This window comes from Manacus candei, unplaced genomic scaffold (assembly GCF_025592945.1).
Source record: "Manacus candei isolate 608988 ecotype Guabito, Panama unplaced genomic scaffold, ASM2559294v1 h1tg000017l, whole genome shotgun sequence".
Classification (NCBI taxonomy): Eukaryota; Metazoa; Chordata; class Aves; order Passeriformes; family Pipridae; genus Manacus; species Manacus candei.
The window spans coordinates 3,779,809-3,800,304 of NW_026138065.1; the positions used below are offsets into that span (position 1 = coordinate 3,779,809).

The following is a 20,496-nucleotide window of genomic DNA, read 5'->3' on the forward strand; positions in this document are numbered from 1 at the left end:
CGGGCCGTGCGAGCAGACCGTGAGGCGGGCCAGGGCAGCAGCATCACCGCCCCAGGCGCGCCCCCGGCCGAGCCCCCCGCGCCGGCCGGGGCCGCCTCTCCGCGGAGCAGCCGGAAAGGGGCGCTGGGCGGCGCGTTTGGAGTGCGGAGGGAGCGGGCTGCGGATCACCTGCAGCGGCGGGGGGGGCTGGGGAGCTCCGCCTCCCCCTCCTCCCCCGGTTAATCGCATCCCCCTCCCCCTGGCAGGACTGGCAGCCGGGCAGCGCTGTCAACCTGCTGCAGGGGCTCGGGCACCCGCACCCCGCTCGCAGCCGGGGCCGGGCTGGGGTTGCCGGCTCCGCCGCCCTTGCACTTGCCCCAGCCCGGTGCGGTGCGGCCGTGAGCCTCCTGCCATCGCCGCCTGCCCGCGGGGAGCGACCGCCGCCGCCCGCCCGGGCACCGGGAGCAGCGCCCGGGAGGAGGACAGACAGGGGGAGCCATGGCCGAGGGGGGCGAGGGCGAGGACGAGATCCAGTTCCTGCGAACTGTAAGCGCCGCGCTTGCCTCCCTCACCTCCGCGCTGGCGTGGGGCAGGGGTCGGGGCTGCGCCGGCCGAGGGCAGCGGGGGGAGACGCCCAGAGCTCGCCGGGGTGGGAGCCGGGAGAGGGCAGCGGGAGGCGGGTGCTCGCTGCCCCCGCCGCCCCGGGGGCTGCTGTCGGAGGGCTCCGGAGCTCCAGCCCCGTTCGTCTCCACCTGGCACCGTGTGGCCCCGTACCCACAGGCAGAGGGGCGACAACCGCCCGCCCTCCCTGCTGGCGATGCCGGGATGAGCGGGAGGGGGAGGCGGCGGGGGTACCCCGGGCAGGGTGAGGGGCGGGCAGCCGGGTGGGGGGCGAGCGGCGCTTTCCCAGTAGCACCTCTCCTTGCTGCCTTCCCACCCGCCAATGTGTTCGCGTACTGCAGATACTAACCGAGCAGCCATCCCCAGCGCGAAAGCTGCAATCACACTCCTTTTGCAAAAATAGAGTTGGGGAAAAAAAGCACCTCTCCCACCCTACCCCCTCCCCACGGAGGTTCCCACTAACTTGCAAGCGTTCTCGTCGCTGGGCACAGACTAATACGGCTTTTTCTGGCGTGCGCATCCTTTCGTTACTTAGATCCAAAGCATGTTAAGGCGTTAGAGCGTTTCTTCCCTCAGTTTAATTAATACATCTGGACTGCTGCATCTAATGCTTATCTGGATTGTTTTTCTTCAAACATTGCTTTTATTTACCTTCTCGGCCATCTCCCAAGTGTCTTTTATATGCACAATCCTAGCAAGTTTTGCAGGTGGGCATCTTTGAATAGTGGTGTATACAAACCGTGCCAGTTTGAGGAAAAATTGCTGAGACATTTGATAAGTAGAACTGAAAACACCGAGACTGTAGGATAAAGCTTAAGTTCCTTTTCATTTAGTGCAGTCTGATTTAGAAAATGTTCACGTTTGACGTCCTGTAAGAAAATACATCTAAAAAGGAGGGGAAAGCAAGCCACTGAGTGGATGTGAAGCATATTCATATGCTGTTTGCAGCATTGTGAATCCTGGATCTCAGTCATCTTCTATTTCTACCAGAAACCCTAAAATAATAGATATATATCCTGTTATTCCTTTTTTGTTTGTTTGAGGATTCTTGGAAAATCTGCTTTTACAGCAAATACAGCTGTTACGCAACATTGGCATGAAGATTGGCAACTTTTTTCCTGTTAGTGCTATGTGACTTCTATTTTAGCGTTGTGTAACACCTAAAGACAAAACAGAAAAATACTTCTGTGAAAGACAATTTGTCATCTCAATTTATGAGAGTTTAATTAGTAATGCTTCTCACTGGTAAACATTTTTGGAAGTCTTGTACAATGGCAGTTTTACTGCAGGCTTGAATGTTAAGCTTAGCTCGTGTTATCTGAATGCTTAATAGGGAAAGAGGAGCAGTGAGCATGCTAATACTTCTCAGCACGTATACAGTAATGTTAAACTCCAGCACCTGACAGCAGCAGCATGTTATGTAAAACAGCACTCCTGATAATGTGTGTCAGGCTTAATACAGATTTGGCAAACCCAGTCTTAGATAATACTTAAAAATGTTTAGAATGTTGTACTGGTGGCAAAATGACCTTGAATATGGTAAACTGAGGCTTGGGGGAGGCTTATTGTGTAGTGAAATCAAAAAGGCCTGAGAAATACTGTTTTCATGTGAAGTTTTGAATCTCTAATCTGTAGTGGTATATAAGTAGTGATTTTTACTCCTCTCTTCCTTCCACTTTGTCCAAGTTACTCAGAAAAGTCTCTTGCTTTAGACATATTTTTTAATGTAGTTTTCCTTCTGTCTATTCTTAGAAAGCTTGGACTAGTATTCTCTAAAGCTATTAATTGTGCATAACTTTCTGAATGTGATTGATAGAAAGCACTGGAAATTGAATATTACCTGCTAATTGCTGCAGGTTTTATTTTTATTTATTTTTAAAATAGGAATTAAGGACTGACCCATTCATAAATGTTTCATAGATAAACAAGAACTTTTCAAAGAACACTCTAGGCAAGCAAAAAGCATTCGATACTTGGAATATTTTCAGGATGACATCTGTAGGCCTACTACATGTAAGCAGTGCTCTTCGTATTTTTTTGATAGGACCTGATAAACTTTCTAAAATTGTGAGTTCTTTTTCTGATATTTCAAAATTACTGTAGCATCTTTAGAATTTACCCTGAAGTGTTTACACTATATTTTTTTAATGTTTAAGGAGACATATGAGATTTTACTCAATTAAAAATGCCCTTTATTTGCATTAAGGGACTAAACTGAACTTGTATTTGCCCCCCATGTTGATGTATAATTTCTTTTTTCCTTTCTCTTTACACATTCCTATATGCCTAATGATCCCTCTTTTTTGTTTGCTGCTCTTATTTTATTCTTGCTGCTCTTATTTTATTCTTGTTTTTTTGGTAAGGTGGTGTCATGCATTATCTCCTGCAAATTTTGCTGCTAGGGTGGATTTCTGTTTCTTTCGGGAATAATTTGAGTTTGCTGCATCAATTCTGAGAAGTGAACATAACCTGTTAGTGCTGTGTATTTCTGGAAGCATCAGTCCTTACGTTGTCTGAGATAACTTCGGGCAGACTGGGATTCAGCTCTGTGCTGTTCAGTTCTCCTCAAGGAAATCTTCTCTAGTGCTGTGAATGATACGTTTCTCCACAAACAGGGATCTCCCTCATTACTTTGCTGAATGCTCCAGGTGGAGATGACCTTTCATTATGTATGGCCCTTTTTAGACTTGGGCATACATTCCCCTGACTTCTCCTAGTGAATGCACACATATTGTGGAAGAGAATTGAAGAGGAGCGAGTATCTTGCCCTTGCTTTTATTAGTTGTGTGTCTGGAGCAGACTTTTTCCTTGTAGAGGAGATTTTGCTTTTAAGTATTAAAAAAGAACAAGGTATGTACAAAATAGACTTTAATTGTTTGGTCTTTACAGTCAAGAATCTAAAGCACTTATAGTTAATATGGAAATTACCTATTTTTGTTTGATTTTGTTTGGAGGTTTTTTTTTTTTTTAGGATGTGTAGTTTAACCAGCATGAAAATAGTTCAGACTTGCAGGAGAGAACAGAAGATGTTTTTGCCTAAATGCACAGTCTCCTTCCATAATGCACACTTGCAAGGACTGCTTTTCGTGATATAGAATCCCCATAGAGGAAGGCCTTTGCATGGAGTGGGGGGACAAGCTGGTGAAGGGATTAAAACAATTGCCGTGTTTCAATGAAATACTGCCTATATATGTTCCTTATATTCATTAAAGGTGTCCTGAATTTTGGGAGCAGTATGTACCTAAAAGTGATGAGAAATGTGTAATTTAGCTATTTGATCTTGTGATATTCCTGATGCCAGTATATATGCTTTTCTAGAGTTGTGGAGTTTCTCAATGTAGAAGCAGATCGTCTTTTAGCTGTTTATGGTAGGAGACACCACCAGGACACACTAAAATAGGCCTGACTGGGTTATGGTCTTTGTCACTGTCTTCTGAGACAGTGAAGACTACCATGCCTGTCAGGAATCAGAAGCATAATCAGTGTGAGCAGCATATTTTCCCCAGGTCAGATAGAGTCATCATCTCTTTTTCACCCTTTTTTTTTTTTTGTAAAGGTTGAAATGCCAGTGTTCCATGTTGCGCTCTCTTTTATTTTTCATTTTTTTTTATTAGAATGTTGCAGTAATATAGAATTTTTACCTGTGTGAACATATTCTGTGCTGCCTTATTTTCTACATGGGCTTAATAGTTCTGAGTGTGACTGCCAGAAAAAAGTGTAAGTTTACTTTGCAACACTGGAAAAGTACTTTTAAATAAAATTAAACATTACTTAGGATTCATGTTTGACATGCAAAAGATTTTATTCACTCAGTGCTGCGTTTTAATACTTCAGATAATAAAAGAATTAAGTTTATGGCAGAGATTTTTGCTTCATTCTGAAATGAAGAATATAATGTATTCACATTTCAAGGACATGAGTTCTGTGATTCCAGAGTCACTTCTGTTCCAGATATTCCTCATTATGGCAATATTTAAACAAGTGTCACTTTAAATATGACTAATAATCATATGCTTAGATGCCATCCTAAATGAAGATTCTGTGGAATTAGAGGACACAAAAGGAACCTGGAGAAATGAGGTTTGAAGATTATTGTAAAATAAGTCACTAAACATCAGAAGAATTGCTATGTGAATCTCTCAGTAAAATAGAATAGAAAAAAAAGTTTGCTTTTTTTTTAATCCCTTGATTTATCCTGCTTATCTTTAAAGGAGTTTATCACAATACATTAGATTCTGGTAGCTGCAGTCATCAAACATACAAACATGATTCCCAGAGTGCACTGAAGAAAATGCTCAAAAGCAATCTTGGATGTTAGAAGCAATTTTAGAATGAAATAATGCTGAAAAACACTTTGGATATTTTTTGTTTATTTTAAAAAGTGTTTCTTTTATTTGTCAGTGTGTGACTTTTGGAGATACACCAGAGACTGACACAAGAGACCACTGTTTAACAGCTCATGTGAGGGATGGCGTGGTTGAGATTGCAGCATTTGTACCTTCCTCTCTAAGGCACTGCACTGCAGTACAGATACTGAATATGATCTCAAATTCTGTTTTGGAATTGAGCTGGACAGGCTGTTTGTAGTGAATGGGTTTTAGCCAGGACGTGTAGTCCATTTTGTATTTGGGAATTGCATGTGAACATTTTATATATAAATTTTTTTATTCCAGAACTGTTTGCCAAACAATTTATACCATCATTAGAGTTATATTACTGGATAAAATCACTTGTTTAGTGCGTGTACTGTCTTGTCCAGTGTTCTGCTTTTGGAAGTTGTCTTTATCAGATGTGTGAGAAGGCAGCTGAGGAAACTGTAGCAAATGATTGGTCCACCAGGGAAGTTTCTTGCTAGCCCTGTGAGTTGCTTGCCTCATGTTCTGAGAGACAGAGCTGTGTTTCCTGAAGATGTTTTGATGCATGCTGCTCTTTAGTATTGTGAAGGCCTGAGGAAAATCCATTGTAGGGACTTAAGCTGTGGACAGACCGTAAAGAGAGAATTCCAGTTAATTTCTGACCCAAGATGTACAGTGGTCTTGAGAGCTATATCTGACTTTCACTTCTCTATTTAAATGCTATATTACTAGAGGCATATTGTTAAAGGTGGTCTTTCCTCTAATGTAGCTGTGTGGAAAGTGTGCAGGATGATCCTAATTCAAGAAAGTACACTGGTCTTTCTTGTGCAGGGATAGGGATGCACTGAAACATTTCTTTGAATCTAGGTAAAAGAACAGAAACTGTGTGGGGAAATACTGTCAGTGGATTGACCCCAGGAAGTACATGGTTTAAACTGAAAATACAGAAATCTTCTGGTTTTTATATTTATGGGTGATTCGTATTGAAACTCTGAGTTAGTTTTGGTTTTGTTTTCTCAATTACACCTAGGCTTTTGTTTAAACTTCCTGAATTGACTGAAAAAGTAACTGTGGTGGATGACAGAAGGAAAGTCAAGAACTGCATATGTATTCCTATACTTCCTAATAAAACTTCAGTATTCCTATACTTCCTAATAAAACTTCAATACAATAAATTTGGGTTTTTTTATGTCATGATACTGGTACATAAATAACCTTTGAACTCTAAAACGAGCACATTTTATCAGGGTGAATGAAAGGATCTGAAACTTTATCTTACTGTGTTTGTTTGACACAGTTATACCCTGAAATTTCTTCATATATCAAAGTAAGGTATCATTTTACGTCTCTAGTCTGTATTCTGCTAAAGACCTATACTATGTGTTGCAAGTGTATGGCACTTGTGCACTTGTCTGGCTGTGCTGTCTATACCATTCTGGAAATGGAGGGCCTCTTGAAGAGTCTGCCTGATGCATCTCGGCAACTGAGAAAAGGCATAAAGGAACTAGTTTTGATAACAGTTTAAGCTTTTTAAAAGCAACCACAGCAGTATGGAGTTTACTGAAATGTTCTGTGCCCACGAGGAGCACAGCAATGGTATTTCTTTGTTCTCCTTGAAAAAAAAAGCAGAGCAACTTAAGGGCAGCTACTGCCTGAAACATCATCACAGAAGAGGTCACCCCAGTTTCCTAACAAAGACTGGCAGTACCTCCCTTGTGGTTTTACTGCAGGGTAGTTTTATGCTGCAGTCCCTTGTTATTAAGTGTGAGATTCATTAACTGATTATGTATTCACTTATTAAAGAACTTTTGCTTTTCTTTTTAAATTTTTTTACATAATGATGGTGCAACTTGTCAGGTGAAGGGCTTAAACTCTTAAAATATGTTGCTGCTTCTAGAACCCAGTGATATGTTACTCAGCTATGGATTGGAATAAATGTATGTTTGAGGCATGTAATTTAGTAGAAGGTTTTGCTTAGCTTATCAAAATTGCTTAATAAAAACAAAATAATGTCTAGATGTCTCCTGTTAGGAAAGGGAAAGATAGGATAGGTAAGATGTCATAACGTAAGCTGTATCAGCTTACCTCACAGCTGCAATTTCTGTTTAAATGTGATACTATAATGGTCAGTTTTAAAGGAATATTAATGTGTTTGTAAGAGTGTTCACACTAACAGCTACATTAAATTTTAAATAAAAAGATGAGTATACTCTTTCAGTGTTGTGGCATACTTTATTTTTTATCACAGTCCGGAATGACTTCCTTAAAATTGCCATGTGCTTGAAGAAAATTGTAGATCTATTAGATTACCTAGTAATTCAGTAGACTTCAAAGATGGACTTTGGCAAAAATCTCCAAGATACATTCTGTAAGATGCATGGATCAGTTAATTTTTATCATGGACCACATTTTAGTGGAGGACAAGTTTTTTGCTTTGTTTAATTTGGATTTTTTCATATTCTGAACACTTTAGGAGCACTGAGAGGGAGTAACAAGATCATTACATTTTGTGAGGTAACTTCCCAGAGGATTTCAGAGTAATTAATGCTGCATAACAACATAGTTGTATTACCTGGTTGTTTTTCACTTGACTGTGGGAAATAATATCTGATGGATATTAGCTGGCAGAACCAAATGCCAAATGCTGGCATGTCCTGTCTCTCTACCTGTGTAAAAACCTCTCTGGAATCCTACTGTGAAAACTGAGTGCACTGAATTTGAAGAATGTCCCTGATTAAATCCTTCTTTCAAAGGAATGATGAAAAGAAGCAACACAAAATCTGCATTGGCTTTCTGAGGATTGCGAGAAAGTGGAGTTTTATCAGTGGAATCAAGCCAGAAATGGCTGTCTCTTACAGCTATATTTCTTCCTTTCAAACCAGGCAAAGTTGGCAAAAATGAGTGCCTGGGATTTGTGTGGGATGCATTCTTTGCTTTCATAAAAAGGAAAATGGGAAAGAGGAAGGTATCTTCCTTTGCTGAATATGCCACATAATTTCCCTTGGTATATGAGCCTCTTCATTCCTCTGATGAGCAAACAGAATTACTTATGTAAAAATTTAGGTGGAGGAATGAAAGGAATTTGCAGTTTTTGAAGTAAGCCTAGGCAATTGGATAGATTTGCATAAAACTTGGTAAACTACGGGATAGTTGGATTCATCCACTGATAACTGATCTTCATTGTACATCAGGACTGTAGCCATGCTGATAAACATTTGAACATCCCCTATGGTGTGTTTATTTTCTAGTTGCAAAATGGAATAATTTAGTTAGAACTAACAGAGGCATGCTAAACACAGGCTAGGTCATTAAACCTCTCCCTGCAGACACACAGTCTTCATCCTGAAGCAGTCTTTGTTAAAACATTTGGTTCCAGTGGAACAGAGGAAATCTAAATACCTGTACAGGTGGATAAGAAACCTTTAGTCCTGCAACAGTCACGAGAATTCTGTGTGATCCTAACAGTGGGGATTTGCCAAAAAAGAAGCACCAACTGCGTGACTTCATTTTTTTCACTATTTTCTGCACATTTATGAAGTAGATTTTGCAATGCTAATGCATGGACAGTTTTGTGCATTTACACAGTCTTATTTCGTGTACTAGGGAGATGGAATGCATATGCCCTTTTCCATGCTACAGGAAAGTAAAAAAATTCGCAATATGTGGTACAGGGGAATACTCAGTAAGAACAAAATGGGGATGGAGAGAACCTTTCTTCTGGTTGTAGAGGTAATTTAATACCCCTTCACTGCTTAATTGTTGGATTAATCTTTTTTAAAAAGCTTGTATTAAGTAAATGTGGGTTCTGGTTGCTGTTTTTCTGCCCCAGCTAGCACAGAAAGCTAGCTCATGATTTGACAGGTACCAGCAGGCACCTGAAGAAAGTGCAGTGTTGCATTCATGCAGACGTGGAGCAATTCATTCATGAGATCTATCCCAGCAAGTGTGGCTGTAGAGATCTAACTCTCCTAATAAAGGAACTAATAGAGATAAAAGTCTGTGCAAATAACACTGTATGAATTTTCAGGGCCAAAAATGTTAGACAGCATTGCTGAAGTATGACTGTTGAGGCAAAGAGTCCATGAATCAGTACTATCACAGATGCAAATATGATGCTGCCATAGTAAGGGTAACGTGGATAAAGGTTCTATTTCTTGGTGTGTACATAAGAAGTCTTCCTAGTTTATTGTAGTCTTGGAATTATGTAGTAGTCCTTCTGAATAGCTTGTTAGCTAAAGAACCCCAATAGTTTAATATTTAGTAATTGAAAGAAGGGTGATAGCTACATAGGTAAATCCAGAAAACACAAATGCCATAGATATTCCATCATTGTTGACTGAATTTCAATATGGTAAGCTTGTGAGTTAATGATTCATATCCTACAATGTTTTTTAGTAGGTCTTGACGTGACAGTCTGACTGCCTGATAAGGTATGTCAACTATTATTTATGCTTTAATTACTTCTAATATGTCTAATGTAATGAATTATGCGTTTAAAAAGTTACTACTTTTGATACTGGTACATTGATGGAAAAAGAATCTTAAAGCTTGCAAGAAAAAAGGATTGTAAACAAATCGTCAGTGGAGACCTGGTCTCCATTTTGAGCTGACCAGGGTTCTTGTAGAAACATCCTGTAAATCTCATTTTGCTATGAGGTTCCTGAAATTCTGTAGAAAAAATATTGGTGCAGTTTGGATAGTTTCAGAATATTACTTGCAATGTTACGCCTCCAAGTCCATTTTGGGAATCTGTTAGCAGTATCTTGTACAAGAAGAGTGCTGTGTTTGTTCTGTACCGTCTTCTAGTTCATTTTAAATTACTTTCCTTTGTAGTTTCAACATCTGAGTGCAAAACTTTAATCTTTGTCATTTTCCTTTGTTCTTATTAAAGTCACTGAGACCCATGTTTTCTGGTGTTGGGTTTGATTGCTCTTCGTGATTTTTAAGTGTGACACAGCTTCAACCTAAGCGTGTAGTAGGACTTGCTGTTGTCTTTAGTTATGAATTTAAGCATTCATTTGAATTGGTAGAAGGTTATTTTCTTCAAGGGGGCTCATAAATTCAGAATTTCTTTCCTTATCTATTTTTTCCTTTAAATTTTTCTCTTGATCTGACAAAGGGCAAGGTCAATGGTTTTGTTTGTTTGTTTTTCTCTCAGAATAAGACAATAAGTGTATTAAAAGTGTCCCATAAAGTTCACTAAGTAGGTGAGAGTTTTTAATGAGAACCTCAGTAATATATGTTTCTCCACATCGTTGATATTGATTTATGAATTAGTCTGCAATTTCCTTTTCCTTTGCATGCTTCACCTCTGGAAAGTTTCAGCTTACTGAACTGAAAGACTCTAAAATCCTCAATTTCAAATGAACAGAATTTGTCTAGAAAGGGAGAGGGATGGAATGTAGGAGGGAAGGGTGCCAGAACTTGTAGGTGAGCTTTGTCATCCTTTTGAGAGGCTCGTTACCTGGCTTTTCTTCAAAATAAATAGATGCTTTTATATAGAAAGTGTAATTTAAGTTTAGATGCAAGAAGAAACACTTTCATTTTCCATGAGTGGGAGGTGAAAAATGAGTAATTAGGTAGTGAGAACTGGATTTTCATGTTCCTAAAGGTGAACAGAGGTATCTTTTTCTAGGTGAGATGTGTGGCTCAGTTCAGCAAAAAGCTATATACCTGCATTTTTTAATACTGAAATATTTACACCTGTTTATTAACTACAACCAGCTGAAAGCATATTTGGTTTTTTCCCCTTCTGATCTAGGAATTGTCATACCTCTTTTAAGCTACTGAAAATTAAATGAATGTGGTTTTAAAGTATATCAAGCTGCAATGTTGACGTGTTTTGTTGATAATGTTACAAGCATCACTTTATTCTGATTATGTCATAAGTAATGTATTGCTGGTTTTTATTTTGAGATTTCTAGTTGGATTCTATCTTATAATTTGTATGTCAACTGCAATTCTAGTTGAAGTTCCTGAATTTCTTCTTTCCTTATACTATAAATCTGTTATTGAAGCAGAATTAGATACTTCCTATGTTATGCCTATTTTTTATTCTGTTTTCTGTTCTACAGTTTATTTTTCTCTTGACAAGCTGTAAAGATAAAAGAGCATCAGTGACACTATTCTTTCCTTGCAAACCAGTTTGTTTTGGGGGTTGTCCCTCTGGCTTGACAAGTCACCTCATTGCAGGCATCCTGTGCCTGGCTTAGGGAATTGTTTACTCTGGCCTTCTGCACAGAGGTGCGTTCTGCCGACTCTGAAAAACTTCTAGGTGAGAGATACTGTATCAGTTTTCTGAAGCTGTAATCCTGTAAAGTAAATCCAATTAATATAGTACGTGAGAAGTGCTCAACTTTCAGAACTTGATGGGGGACATTTGTTTCTAGGCATGGCATTTGCATTTCTGTTTACATGAGAAGGCTTTGCTGCACTTTTTGATTTACTAACAAAATAAACTAACTTGGGCTGGAACACACATTCAGTGAAGGAATGAGTTGGATTGGATGGTGAACTGTGTGGGCATTTGAGTGCTAACAAAAGTACTTCTTTATGTACCTATGTGACTTGTTATTGATGAGTGAGGTTTTTTTATGATGATTTGTGTCTGTTCCAGAATTACAGTTTGACTATTGGAACCACATCTAGAGCTTGGGAAGCACACTTTGTTGTTGTAAGTTCTTATTCAAAAGTTACAGTTTGCTATTAGTGGTTGTATCCTAGTAATTTGTTTTGTTGGGCGGGGCAGAGAAACAGGGAGTTCTGCAATTGAAATGAGTTTGTAGCCTTACTGTATACCTTTAAACAGAGTAATCAGCTGAAGAAAGTAATTGTGTTCCTTTGAAAATTTCTAGCTGGATCTCATTTTCCCTGCCTGAGGAATAAATCTTTTAAATGAAAGAAATACATAAAACAGGCAGGTTGCTGTAACAGGTTGTTAAAAGTTATTCTATTAGCAAAAGACTAGAAGAAAATACTTATAGTACAAATACATTTTTTGGCCGGAAGCCTAAAACCAAACTCTGTATTACTGCTTCAAATAAAAACCTGGCTTTTTACCTATTGCTTAAATGATACTGCAATCTGAATGTAAATTAATTGATTTTAGTATATTGTCTAGCAGGATAATCAACTCTTCATCCATTAAACGTTCCATGAAATGATTTTTTGGACCCTGACTGCAAGGGTTTCTATATGACTCTGTATGTTTTTTATAAATCTGGTTCTGTTCTCACTGACGTTAATGTCAAACCTCCTCTAGATTCTAACCAGAGCTGAATCATACACTAATTGCATTGTGTACTGTTGTATATAATGGCCTAAATGTGTTGAATTCATATCCTTGTCTGCCATTTTAAGCACAATTAGTATTTATCTTACGTCTGCACCGGAAGTGTGTGACCTGGTTTTTGCACAATTAGTTTAAAATTGTGTACACATTGATAACTTTCCATCAAAATATTTGCATTTAATGGTGAATTTTTCCAACTTTACCACTCAGATATATCATCTTGTCCAGTTCAGCAAAGGTAATAATCTGTCACATGCTCCTCTTTTCTGAGAAGAAAGTTGGATTTGTCTTTTTCTACAGATCTCCCTGATGTCTTTGTTAAGAAACTGAATGTCATTCTTACAGAGTTCCATTTGTATTTTTTTCTGTTGTCAGTGTACTTTTGCTGTGTCTAGCATAAATTTTATTACGTTGACCACAGAACCCTACTTTGGATATGAAATTACATATACTGTTTAATTTTCTCAGAAAGTCATCTATGCTATGGGGGAGTACTGCTTTTTAGGTGCTTGATATGTGCAAAACACTTCTTTCTCCTACTAATTTCTTTTACTATTTTAGTGTCGTATTTTTCTTAGTATCTTTTTTAAAAAAATATCTTTTTACTTGGTCTGAATTACAAGTTGGGAGATCTGTTTGCTGTGAAGCTTTTACCTTTGCAATTGCCTTTGTTTAGTTATTGAAGAAAGTGTCAATTATATTTCAAGGTAAGAAACTATCTTGTCACAAAGTTTCTGAAACATCATAAGCGCACCTGTGATTTTTCTTTGGTGTCTGCGAGCCTGACTAAGGCCCAATTTAGGAATATCAGCACTGGATGGAACTGAGCTCTTGCTGTGCAGCGGTGCTTTCCCAGCCTCCTATGTTAACTATGGCAGTGATGAAATAGTGAAAATTACACACACTTTCAAGTTCATCGTAGAGAGCAGGTAAACATTAAAATATATCTGCTAGTCTTCTGAGTTCATCAGAATAATTCACCTTGCACTTGGATTGGAACAGAATATATAATGAGAAAATGCATAGGAATATTCAGGAGTTTACCTTATGCTCTCATTTTTCGACTCTGCCTAGTCCAGCACTTGAGCTCCTGGCTTAGAGTAAAATTGAAAGGCTTAAATGGAAAGATCTTCAATCAGTATTTTTGCTTACACGTGGTTTTCATGGCAGTATCTGGTAACAGTGCTTTTCCAGCTTATTTCCTGCTAAAGTACTCTGTAAGTTTCTTCAAACTTACTGGATTTTCCATACACTGAAGCAAACCTTTGCTCCCTTGCATATTTCTACAATAACCATTGTTTTCCAGCTGTCTTGTACAGTAACTTCTGTTGGAAACTAATTGTTAAAAACGATAGCATGATCTCATGACTATGTTTACTTAAAATGTTGTACAGCAGTTGTTTGGTTTTTTTCCCCTTAAACACAGGAGTTAATTTGATCAGAGTTAAGAAAATATTGCTGCTTGAAAATATGAATATGCAAATTATTTACTCTTCAGGTTTTCTTGATGCTGTTTCATGGTTGTTCTTGACCTTGTGTATAGGGTTTTGGAATTTTTTTGCTTTGTTTTTTTCTAAACTAACCCATATATGAAATTGAAACAACATTTTCAAACTTTTAATTCTTTCAAAAACATGTATCTCTTTCTTTATGAAGAGCCAGAGGGGTGAACCCTAAATGGTAATCTTTTGTCTTGAAGAGGATGATCTTGAGAAAAACTGAAGAATGTATAAACAACCTCTTGCTCTCTTTTAAAACTGACCTACATTTCTTTATTCTCCTAATACAACTCTTGCTGAAGTAAAAGATAATGTATTTTTTGATTTAAATTTCACATTCTTTTAAAATGCAATATATTTTCATAATAAATATGTTATACCATAAAGAGGTAAGAGCACTGTAAGTATCTTAAACTCATAGTAGTTTTATAATATAAAAAAATATAGTTTATAACTTTTTTGTTTTAAGATTCTTGTGACTTTTTGGCTTTTATTTTTATTTTTTTTTAATCTCAGGCAATCAGGAGCCATACCTTTTCTTTGTCCTGGAAATTCTGTCTGGTTTTCTTTTTTTTTTTTTTTTTTTTCCCCCTCAAAGTGGAAAGCAAGCTCTTGTCTGTGTTCCTCGGTAAGGAGGTACAGTATAGTAAAATCATAAAGACATACATTTTGTAGGACTGGAAGGCAGTTATCTCATTTTACCGAACATTTTTTTTTGTCAGGTTCAACTGGAATTGTGAACTTTTTACTTCAGTGCTAACAGAAGATCCTGATTTCACAGTACCTGGCCAAGGACTATTTTTTCATTGGATGTGTAAGAAAATTCAAATGAGAAAGTGTGATCAGTCAGCAATTTTAGAATTCACTAGGTTTTGTTTTGGTTGCATAACTTCTGTTACATCAATAATGTTCTTTTAATATCCTATCTAGGGATGATAGCTAACACTCTTAGCTGTTGTTTGCATGTTATATTTTCAGATTCAGTCATTTGTACCAAGGTTTGGATTTTTACATGCTGTATGTTTAGACAGTTTTTAGCAAGTAGTAGAGGCAAACAGTGTACAAAACCCAGTGCATTGTGATGAGCCCAATGCTGAAGAACATTAATAATTGCAGAGAGGAATTCTTTGTAACTAAAGTGTGCATAGAGTCCGTCATGATATTTTGCAATTTGGACATGTGTCAATTCAAAATATCATTGCAATTGTTGCACAATGTGATGCTCATGAACTGACTCTGGAGGTTGCCAGAAGCTACTGTTAGGAGACTTGGAGATGATCCAGGGGACAAGCAGAGTATTATTAAAGATTAGCTGATAGAGGTATCATTCCCAGCTGGTCAGCCAACATGACATCTATGAAACTGTGGTACAGCTTGCAATGGTACAGCTTACAGTGCAATGTGGAACCCTCCTCTCCAGTATTGTTTGAAACTGAAGACTTTTCTTATGCAGAAGAATTATTTTTATATTGTGGCTCGATTGTTTTTCTTTCCTTTTGTTTTTGTTTTGTTTTGTGTGGTTTTGTTTGGTTTGGCTTTTTGTTTTGAGGTTTGTTTTAACAGTATGTTAGGTTACTGAGGTTGCTTCAAGGAGCTATCAAACCACTGAAAAGTTTCAATGAACTATTTTCTCTCTTTTTTTTTTTTCCTTTTTTTATTTTTTTTTCATTCTTCAAATTTGGACATTAGAAATCTTTTTACATTGTTCTGGTACATTTTACTGATTAGCTGCACACTCATCTGGCATGGTTTTGTTGGCAAATGGGGTTAAACAGAGGAGATTTACTATACATTATTTTAATCTTGGAGGTTGCAAGATGAAGAATGAAATGATAATTTTTTTTTATTTTTTTCTGAAAGATAATTTTAAACCATGAGCAATGCAGTGAATTATGACTGATCCTAACTATTTAACTTAAATATGGACTGATTTCTAAGCAATAAATATTGCAATATTTTTCTCTTTGGTTTAGCTTTTTCTTTGGATCAGGCAGAGGGAAATCAGATTGGAGGGCTAGCAAGAGGGTGAAGTCCAGGAAACTGAGAAATTAAGTGCCACTTGTTTAGCTACAGATTGTAAAGATCACCTGTGGAACGAGTATTATGGTTTCAGTCTACTTGTTGCATAAGGAATTTGGCATCTCTGAAATATTTAATCACTTTAATCTTCAATTAAATCTTGCCCCTCTATCCTAATACTTGGTTAAGAATCTCTGTGGAAAGGACCTCTATGAGTATTGGTGTTTGAGTGAAGATAATGAGGGTCCTATCACAAAATATATATTTATTACTAGGGGTAGGTAGGCCACTAGGCAAAGTAGCTTCTGATTTGTGGAAGTTCATCCTCTAAAGAAGAAGCTTAAGTACAATGTTGTTGAAAAATAAAACAATCCTCAGAACCCTCTTCAGGCATAAAGAACCTCATCTAAGCTAAGACATATAATCACTGTATCCTCTACCTCTGCTGCTAAAACTGCAGTTGTTAAAATGTGTATCAGTGTGGGAATTCATACCCAGACTTCTGTCCATAGTTTGAAGATGAAGTTGCATTCCACCTGCTGTAAATTGTGTGGAGACTGATTGATCAAAACTGTAAAGTCCAAATTAATTATAACCATCATTGTTTTCCTGCTGATTTTTGGCTGCTCCTGGGCACTGAGCAGGTGTTTTAATTGAACTGGGGTTGTCTTGGTGATTAATGCAGTCTGAATAGTCAAAATTATTAGTAATACAACACTTGACGTTTTTGGGAATTTTACAGAATCAGTGAGGTTGGAAGATCATCTAGTCCATTTAGCTTTTGAACACCTCCACAGATGCAGAGATTATAGTGTCTCGTGGCAATTTATTCCAGTGTTTGTGCACCTAGAGAGGGATAAAAAGGAAGTGATTTCTGGAGTTCAACCTGCCTCGCCTTGGGGCTTGTCAATAGTTTTAGAACCTGTATTGGTCCAGGCAAGACAGTATGAACTGAACCATATAACACGATGGCCGGATTTTTCCATTAGGAATAAAAGTACATTTTTAGAAGAACTTGATAAAGAGAAGTCATTCACATTCAGAATTAAAATGGCCCATGATCAGAATACTCTTACAGAATCAGAATTCTGATTAAGTCAGTCCAAATATACCTTATTCCAACTCTGGACATTGAAGTGAACTACAAGACCTTTTGACATGTGGCTTTTCTTTACTTTGCAGAAACAGCATGGGAAAGAAATTAAAAAAAAGTATTTCTCATTAGGAAGCTACCTACATTTTTTTTAAGAACAGTACCTAGCTGCTATACGCACCACTTCAAAAGAGAGTTTGGTACAAGGGGAGAAAGATTCTATGAAAGAACCTTTAGATTGTGTTGTAGAATATGCCTAATATGTATGTAAAATATTTTATCCCTATCAGACCGAGTAAAAGGCACAATTAATCTGATGGTCACAAAGAACAAGAAGAAGAATTTCTACAAATCTTTGTAAATAAACAGATATAAAAACTTAAAATGTTAAAGTTAGCTTTGATTTGAGAGAAATTAATGTTAAAGAGTCTTTTGCAAAGAAATATTTGGAGTTTTTAGATAGTTGCACAGAAATATTGCATCACTTTGCATTTGCAAAGCTGGATTTTCCTCCGCTGTTTGAATGGTGTAAATCCAGCTCATGACTTGTCACAATTTGACTTTTAACCTGAAGACAGAAAAGTTTTGTGTTTTGGTCTCTAAATCAAAGCAATTCTTTGTCATTGTTTCCTGGTTAAGGAAGGGGTCCCTAAACTGTCAGAGAAGTTATAAGAAATCTGGCTGTATTTGGCACTGTTTCAGTGCTAGACATGATGCTAAGACATTTACATCTTGATGTTTTAATGTTTCTTATGTGGTGCTGCATTGGTGACAGCAACCAAGTGGTAGTGATGTTATGTGCTAGTGCAGGTGACCTACCCATGCTTTAACCCAAATTTGACTTAGTTTTCCTCAAAGTGTAGTGTCTTAGTCACTTAAAATGGCACAAATTGCTTGTGATTTCTCCACATTGGCACCTCTGCTCTATGAGAGGCATCCATAGTGGGAGCTTTTAAATAGTCACATTAGGGATAGTTACATGGAAAAGACTTGCATTTTCTGTCTAGCAATAGGTGCTGCAGTGTTTAAGAGACTGACACAAAGAAACTGTTGACTGGTGCTGGCACAAAATGCTAATTTTGATTTGAGGTTTGCCTTGCCAGAAGAGCTCTGGCTTTGTTGGACTCTTGACTGCTTGCGTGGGTGTGTGTGTACGAGTATGGATGAAAGTACATGAATGTTTTCTCTGAGTATTCTCCTGTGTTTAATGTCAATAGGAATCTACTGAAATAATTTAAACCATTGTCAGAGGGCCCAATCTGTACTCCAGGATCTGCCCTATGTACAGACTGGTCCTTCTCTTCACCCATTAGTTTGATAAGAGATTTTATATATATATGTATACGCACACACATATATATGTGTGTGTGTGTATAAAATACAATTTTCCATATTAGATTGATATTTTAATTGATATTTTTGATATAGATTGATATTTTAATTCTGAATCACTTCTTGTATCCCTGAAGGAAGTCAATTTTGGGATAGAATTTGAACAAAGAGAAGCAATTACTGTTTCTGTCTTTAAAGAGCTGGATCTAAGTAGGTCTAAAGAGAGGGGAACAGTAGTTATCTTTACTAGTGAGACAAAACCTGGGGAGCTAATATGTATACTCAGTTATCAGGGGAAAGACCACAGCAGTTAGATACAAGAGGAAAGAAGGGACAAAATTAATTACTGTTATTGATTGTATTCTGTAGTGCCTGGAGGGCTCAGCTGAGGCGAGGGTTCCACTATGCTACTGTACAAATGCGCAGGGTGTCACAATTCCCGCCTGGAAGGGACAGACTCCGCGTAGACAAGATGGAGAAACACTGAGATGAGACGAAGGGACAGGGAAATGAAGTAGTGTGCCCAGGACCACAGATGATGTCTTGGGGTCCTTTCTGGGCTCCTCTGGATTCATGGTGAATTAGAATTTAGAGACTTGGTGAACTATGCCATTGAAAATGAGGACATACAATAGAGACATTATGTGGGAGGATGCTGGAAGTCAGTACAGAGATTCGAGGCCTAATGGACAGAAGACTGGACAAAAAAAGGTGACTTTATTTTCAACTTATTCAATGGTTGTTATCAGAAACATGAAGAAGTCTTTGTGTAAAATGTATAATACTGCTAATAATAGCATAGTTGGAAAAAAACCCCCACCAACATTACAGTTATTGAATTGAAAGTTCTAAATTGTGATTGCCTGGTTGGTTTGAAATAGTGCCTGGTCTTTAATGGTAATGTTTACTTTAAAGTAGAATACATCATGATTCCTGTGTTCATGGCATATCAGAATTAAAGGACTGGGAAAAAATTCTTTTTGAGAAGCTATTCTTAGTGGAAAAAATGGCAGATGGGACATAGCAATTATTCTGAATAACTGTACAGCCAGGCAATAACTGTAAAACATGCATGCTGGAGACCTGAAAGTGTTTTACTGCAATGGTGTGGGAGCGTGCACATCCTCATGTAAAATAGTATTTGAGTAGAATGTTTTGTTAAAAATGAACAGAAATAGCAACAAATTTGTTCATGGACCTGTCCCAAGTTTCAAGTGTTAATGGATAAACTCTAACTCTGCTCCAGCCACATACTGCAAAACCTGGAGGGAAGTTTCACATGTGTATAATCTTTTTGTTTTGGGGGTTGTTTTTGTCTGCTCTGATTAAAATAAGTTGGAATTTCCTGAAGTGCCTAAAAAGAAATTGCACTTAGAATTGAATAAATGTAGGAATTTTCAGGGAATGTTTCCAAGGAGGTGCAAGTTGGCTTTGAAGGCAATTTGTAATTCCTGTGTTTGTTCCTTCTGTGCACCTACAAAATGTATGATGTTTCATGTACATAGAACTGTTTTGCATATGTACCAATACTATAGGTGGTCAATATGGCTTTTATTTGTACTTAAAAGTTATATTATTTAAATGTTATCTCCTTGCAGCTGAATTATGTAAATACAAGATACCTACTGGATGAGAAACCAAAGCATATTGCAATTTGCTATGTCATATTATGACCACTTAACTCATGAAGACATATATGATAAGAAAGTCCTTAATGCTACCATAGACTAAACTCTTAATTTACACTCTAAAATCCTAAATTGTAGTTAGCTGTTGGTTTCCCTCCCTGAACTTCAGTATGTTATCATTATTGCATTCTGGATGAAATATTTCAAGTGAGGGTAATTAATTCTTAGAATCTGAATATTCTGTCTATTCTGTGAAAACAGTGATTTTATTTTTTTTGCTGTTTGTTTGTTAGATATTGTGATTTGTTTGTACAAGTAAAATAATGAAAAAACAATTAATTAATAAGGCCTTACAGGTTTTAGGTTTTATGTTCTGGTAAAGCAGTGAATCTGTAAGAAGTGAATTGAGTAAGAAAAATATTTAATTGTTTAACACAGTGGATTTTTTCTTTGTGGAAGCCACCTTTACTAAGCTTTGCATAGGTCAAGATTTTCTGTTTTTCTTTCAGTACAGTTCAAGGAGGCTTTTCGAGCTGGATCTTCTGTCTTTATTTTCCCAGTCAAGTTACTACACAGATGTCTTCTCAAGGTATTAGGAGGTTGTAAAAAGAACAAAAGATGATTTTATGGTTGCAGTTAAGTCTCAGTGAGAATGAAGACTGGCATTTTCACTGGATTT

At 37.7% G+C, this 20,496-nt stretch overlaps 1 protein-coding gene across 2 annotated transcripts in view; it reads left to right on the top strand.

Moving 5' to 3' along the window:
- Positions 1 to 225: 225 nt before the first annotated feature.
- RYR2 (ryanodine receptor 2) overlaps positions 226 to 20,496 on the top strand; it is a 389,904-nt gene continuing 369,633 nt past the window's right edge. The window contains exons 1-2 of one of the 2 annotated variants that reach the window (XM_051783768.1): positions 226 to 525; positions 11,572 to 11,628. In XM_051783768.1, coding sequence (XP_051639728.1) covers positions 478 to 525; positions 11,572 to 11,628 — 105 coding nt within the window. In that variant the 5' untranslated portion in view covers positions 226 to 477. The remainder of the gene's footprint in view (positions 526 to 11,571; positions 11,629 to 20,496) is intronic. The other variant, XM_051783769.1, reaches the window with a different exon arrangement.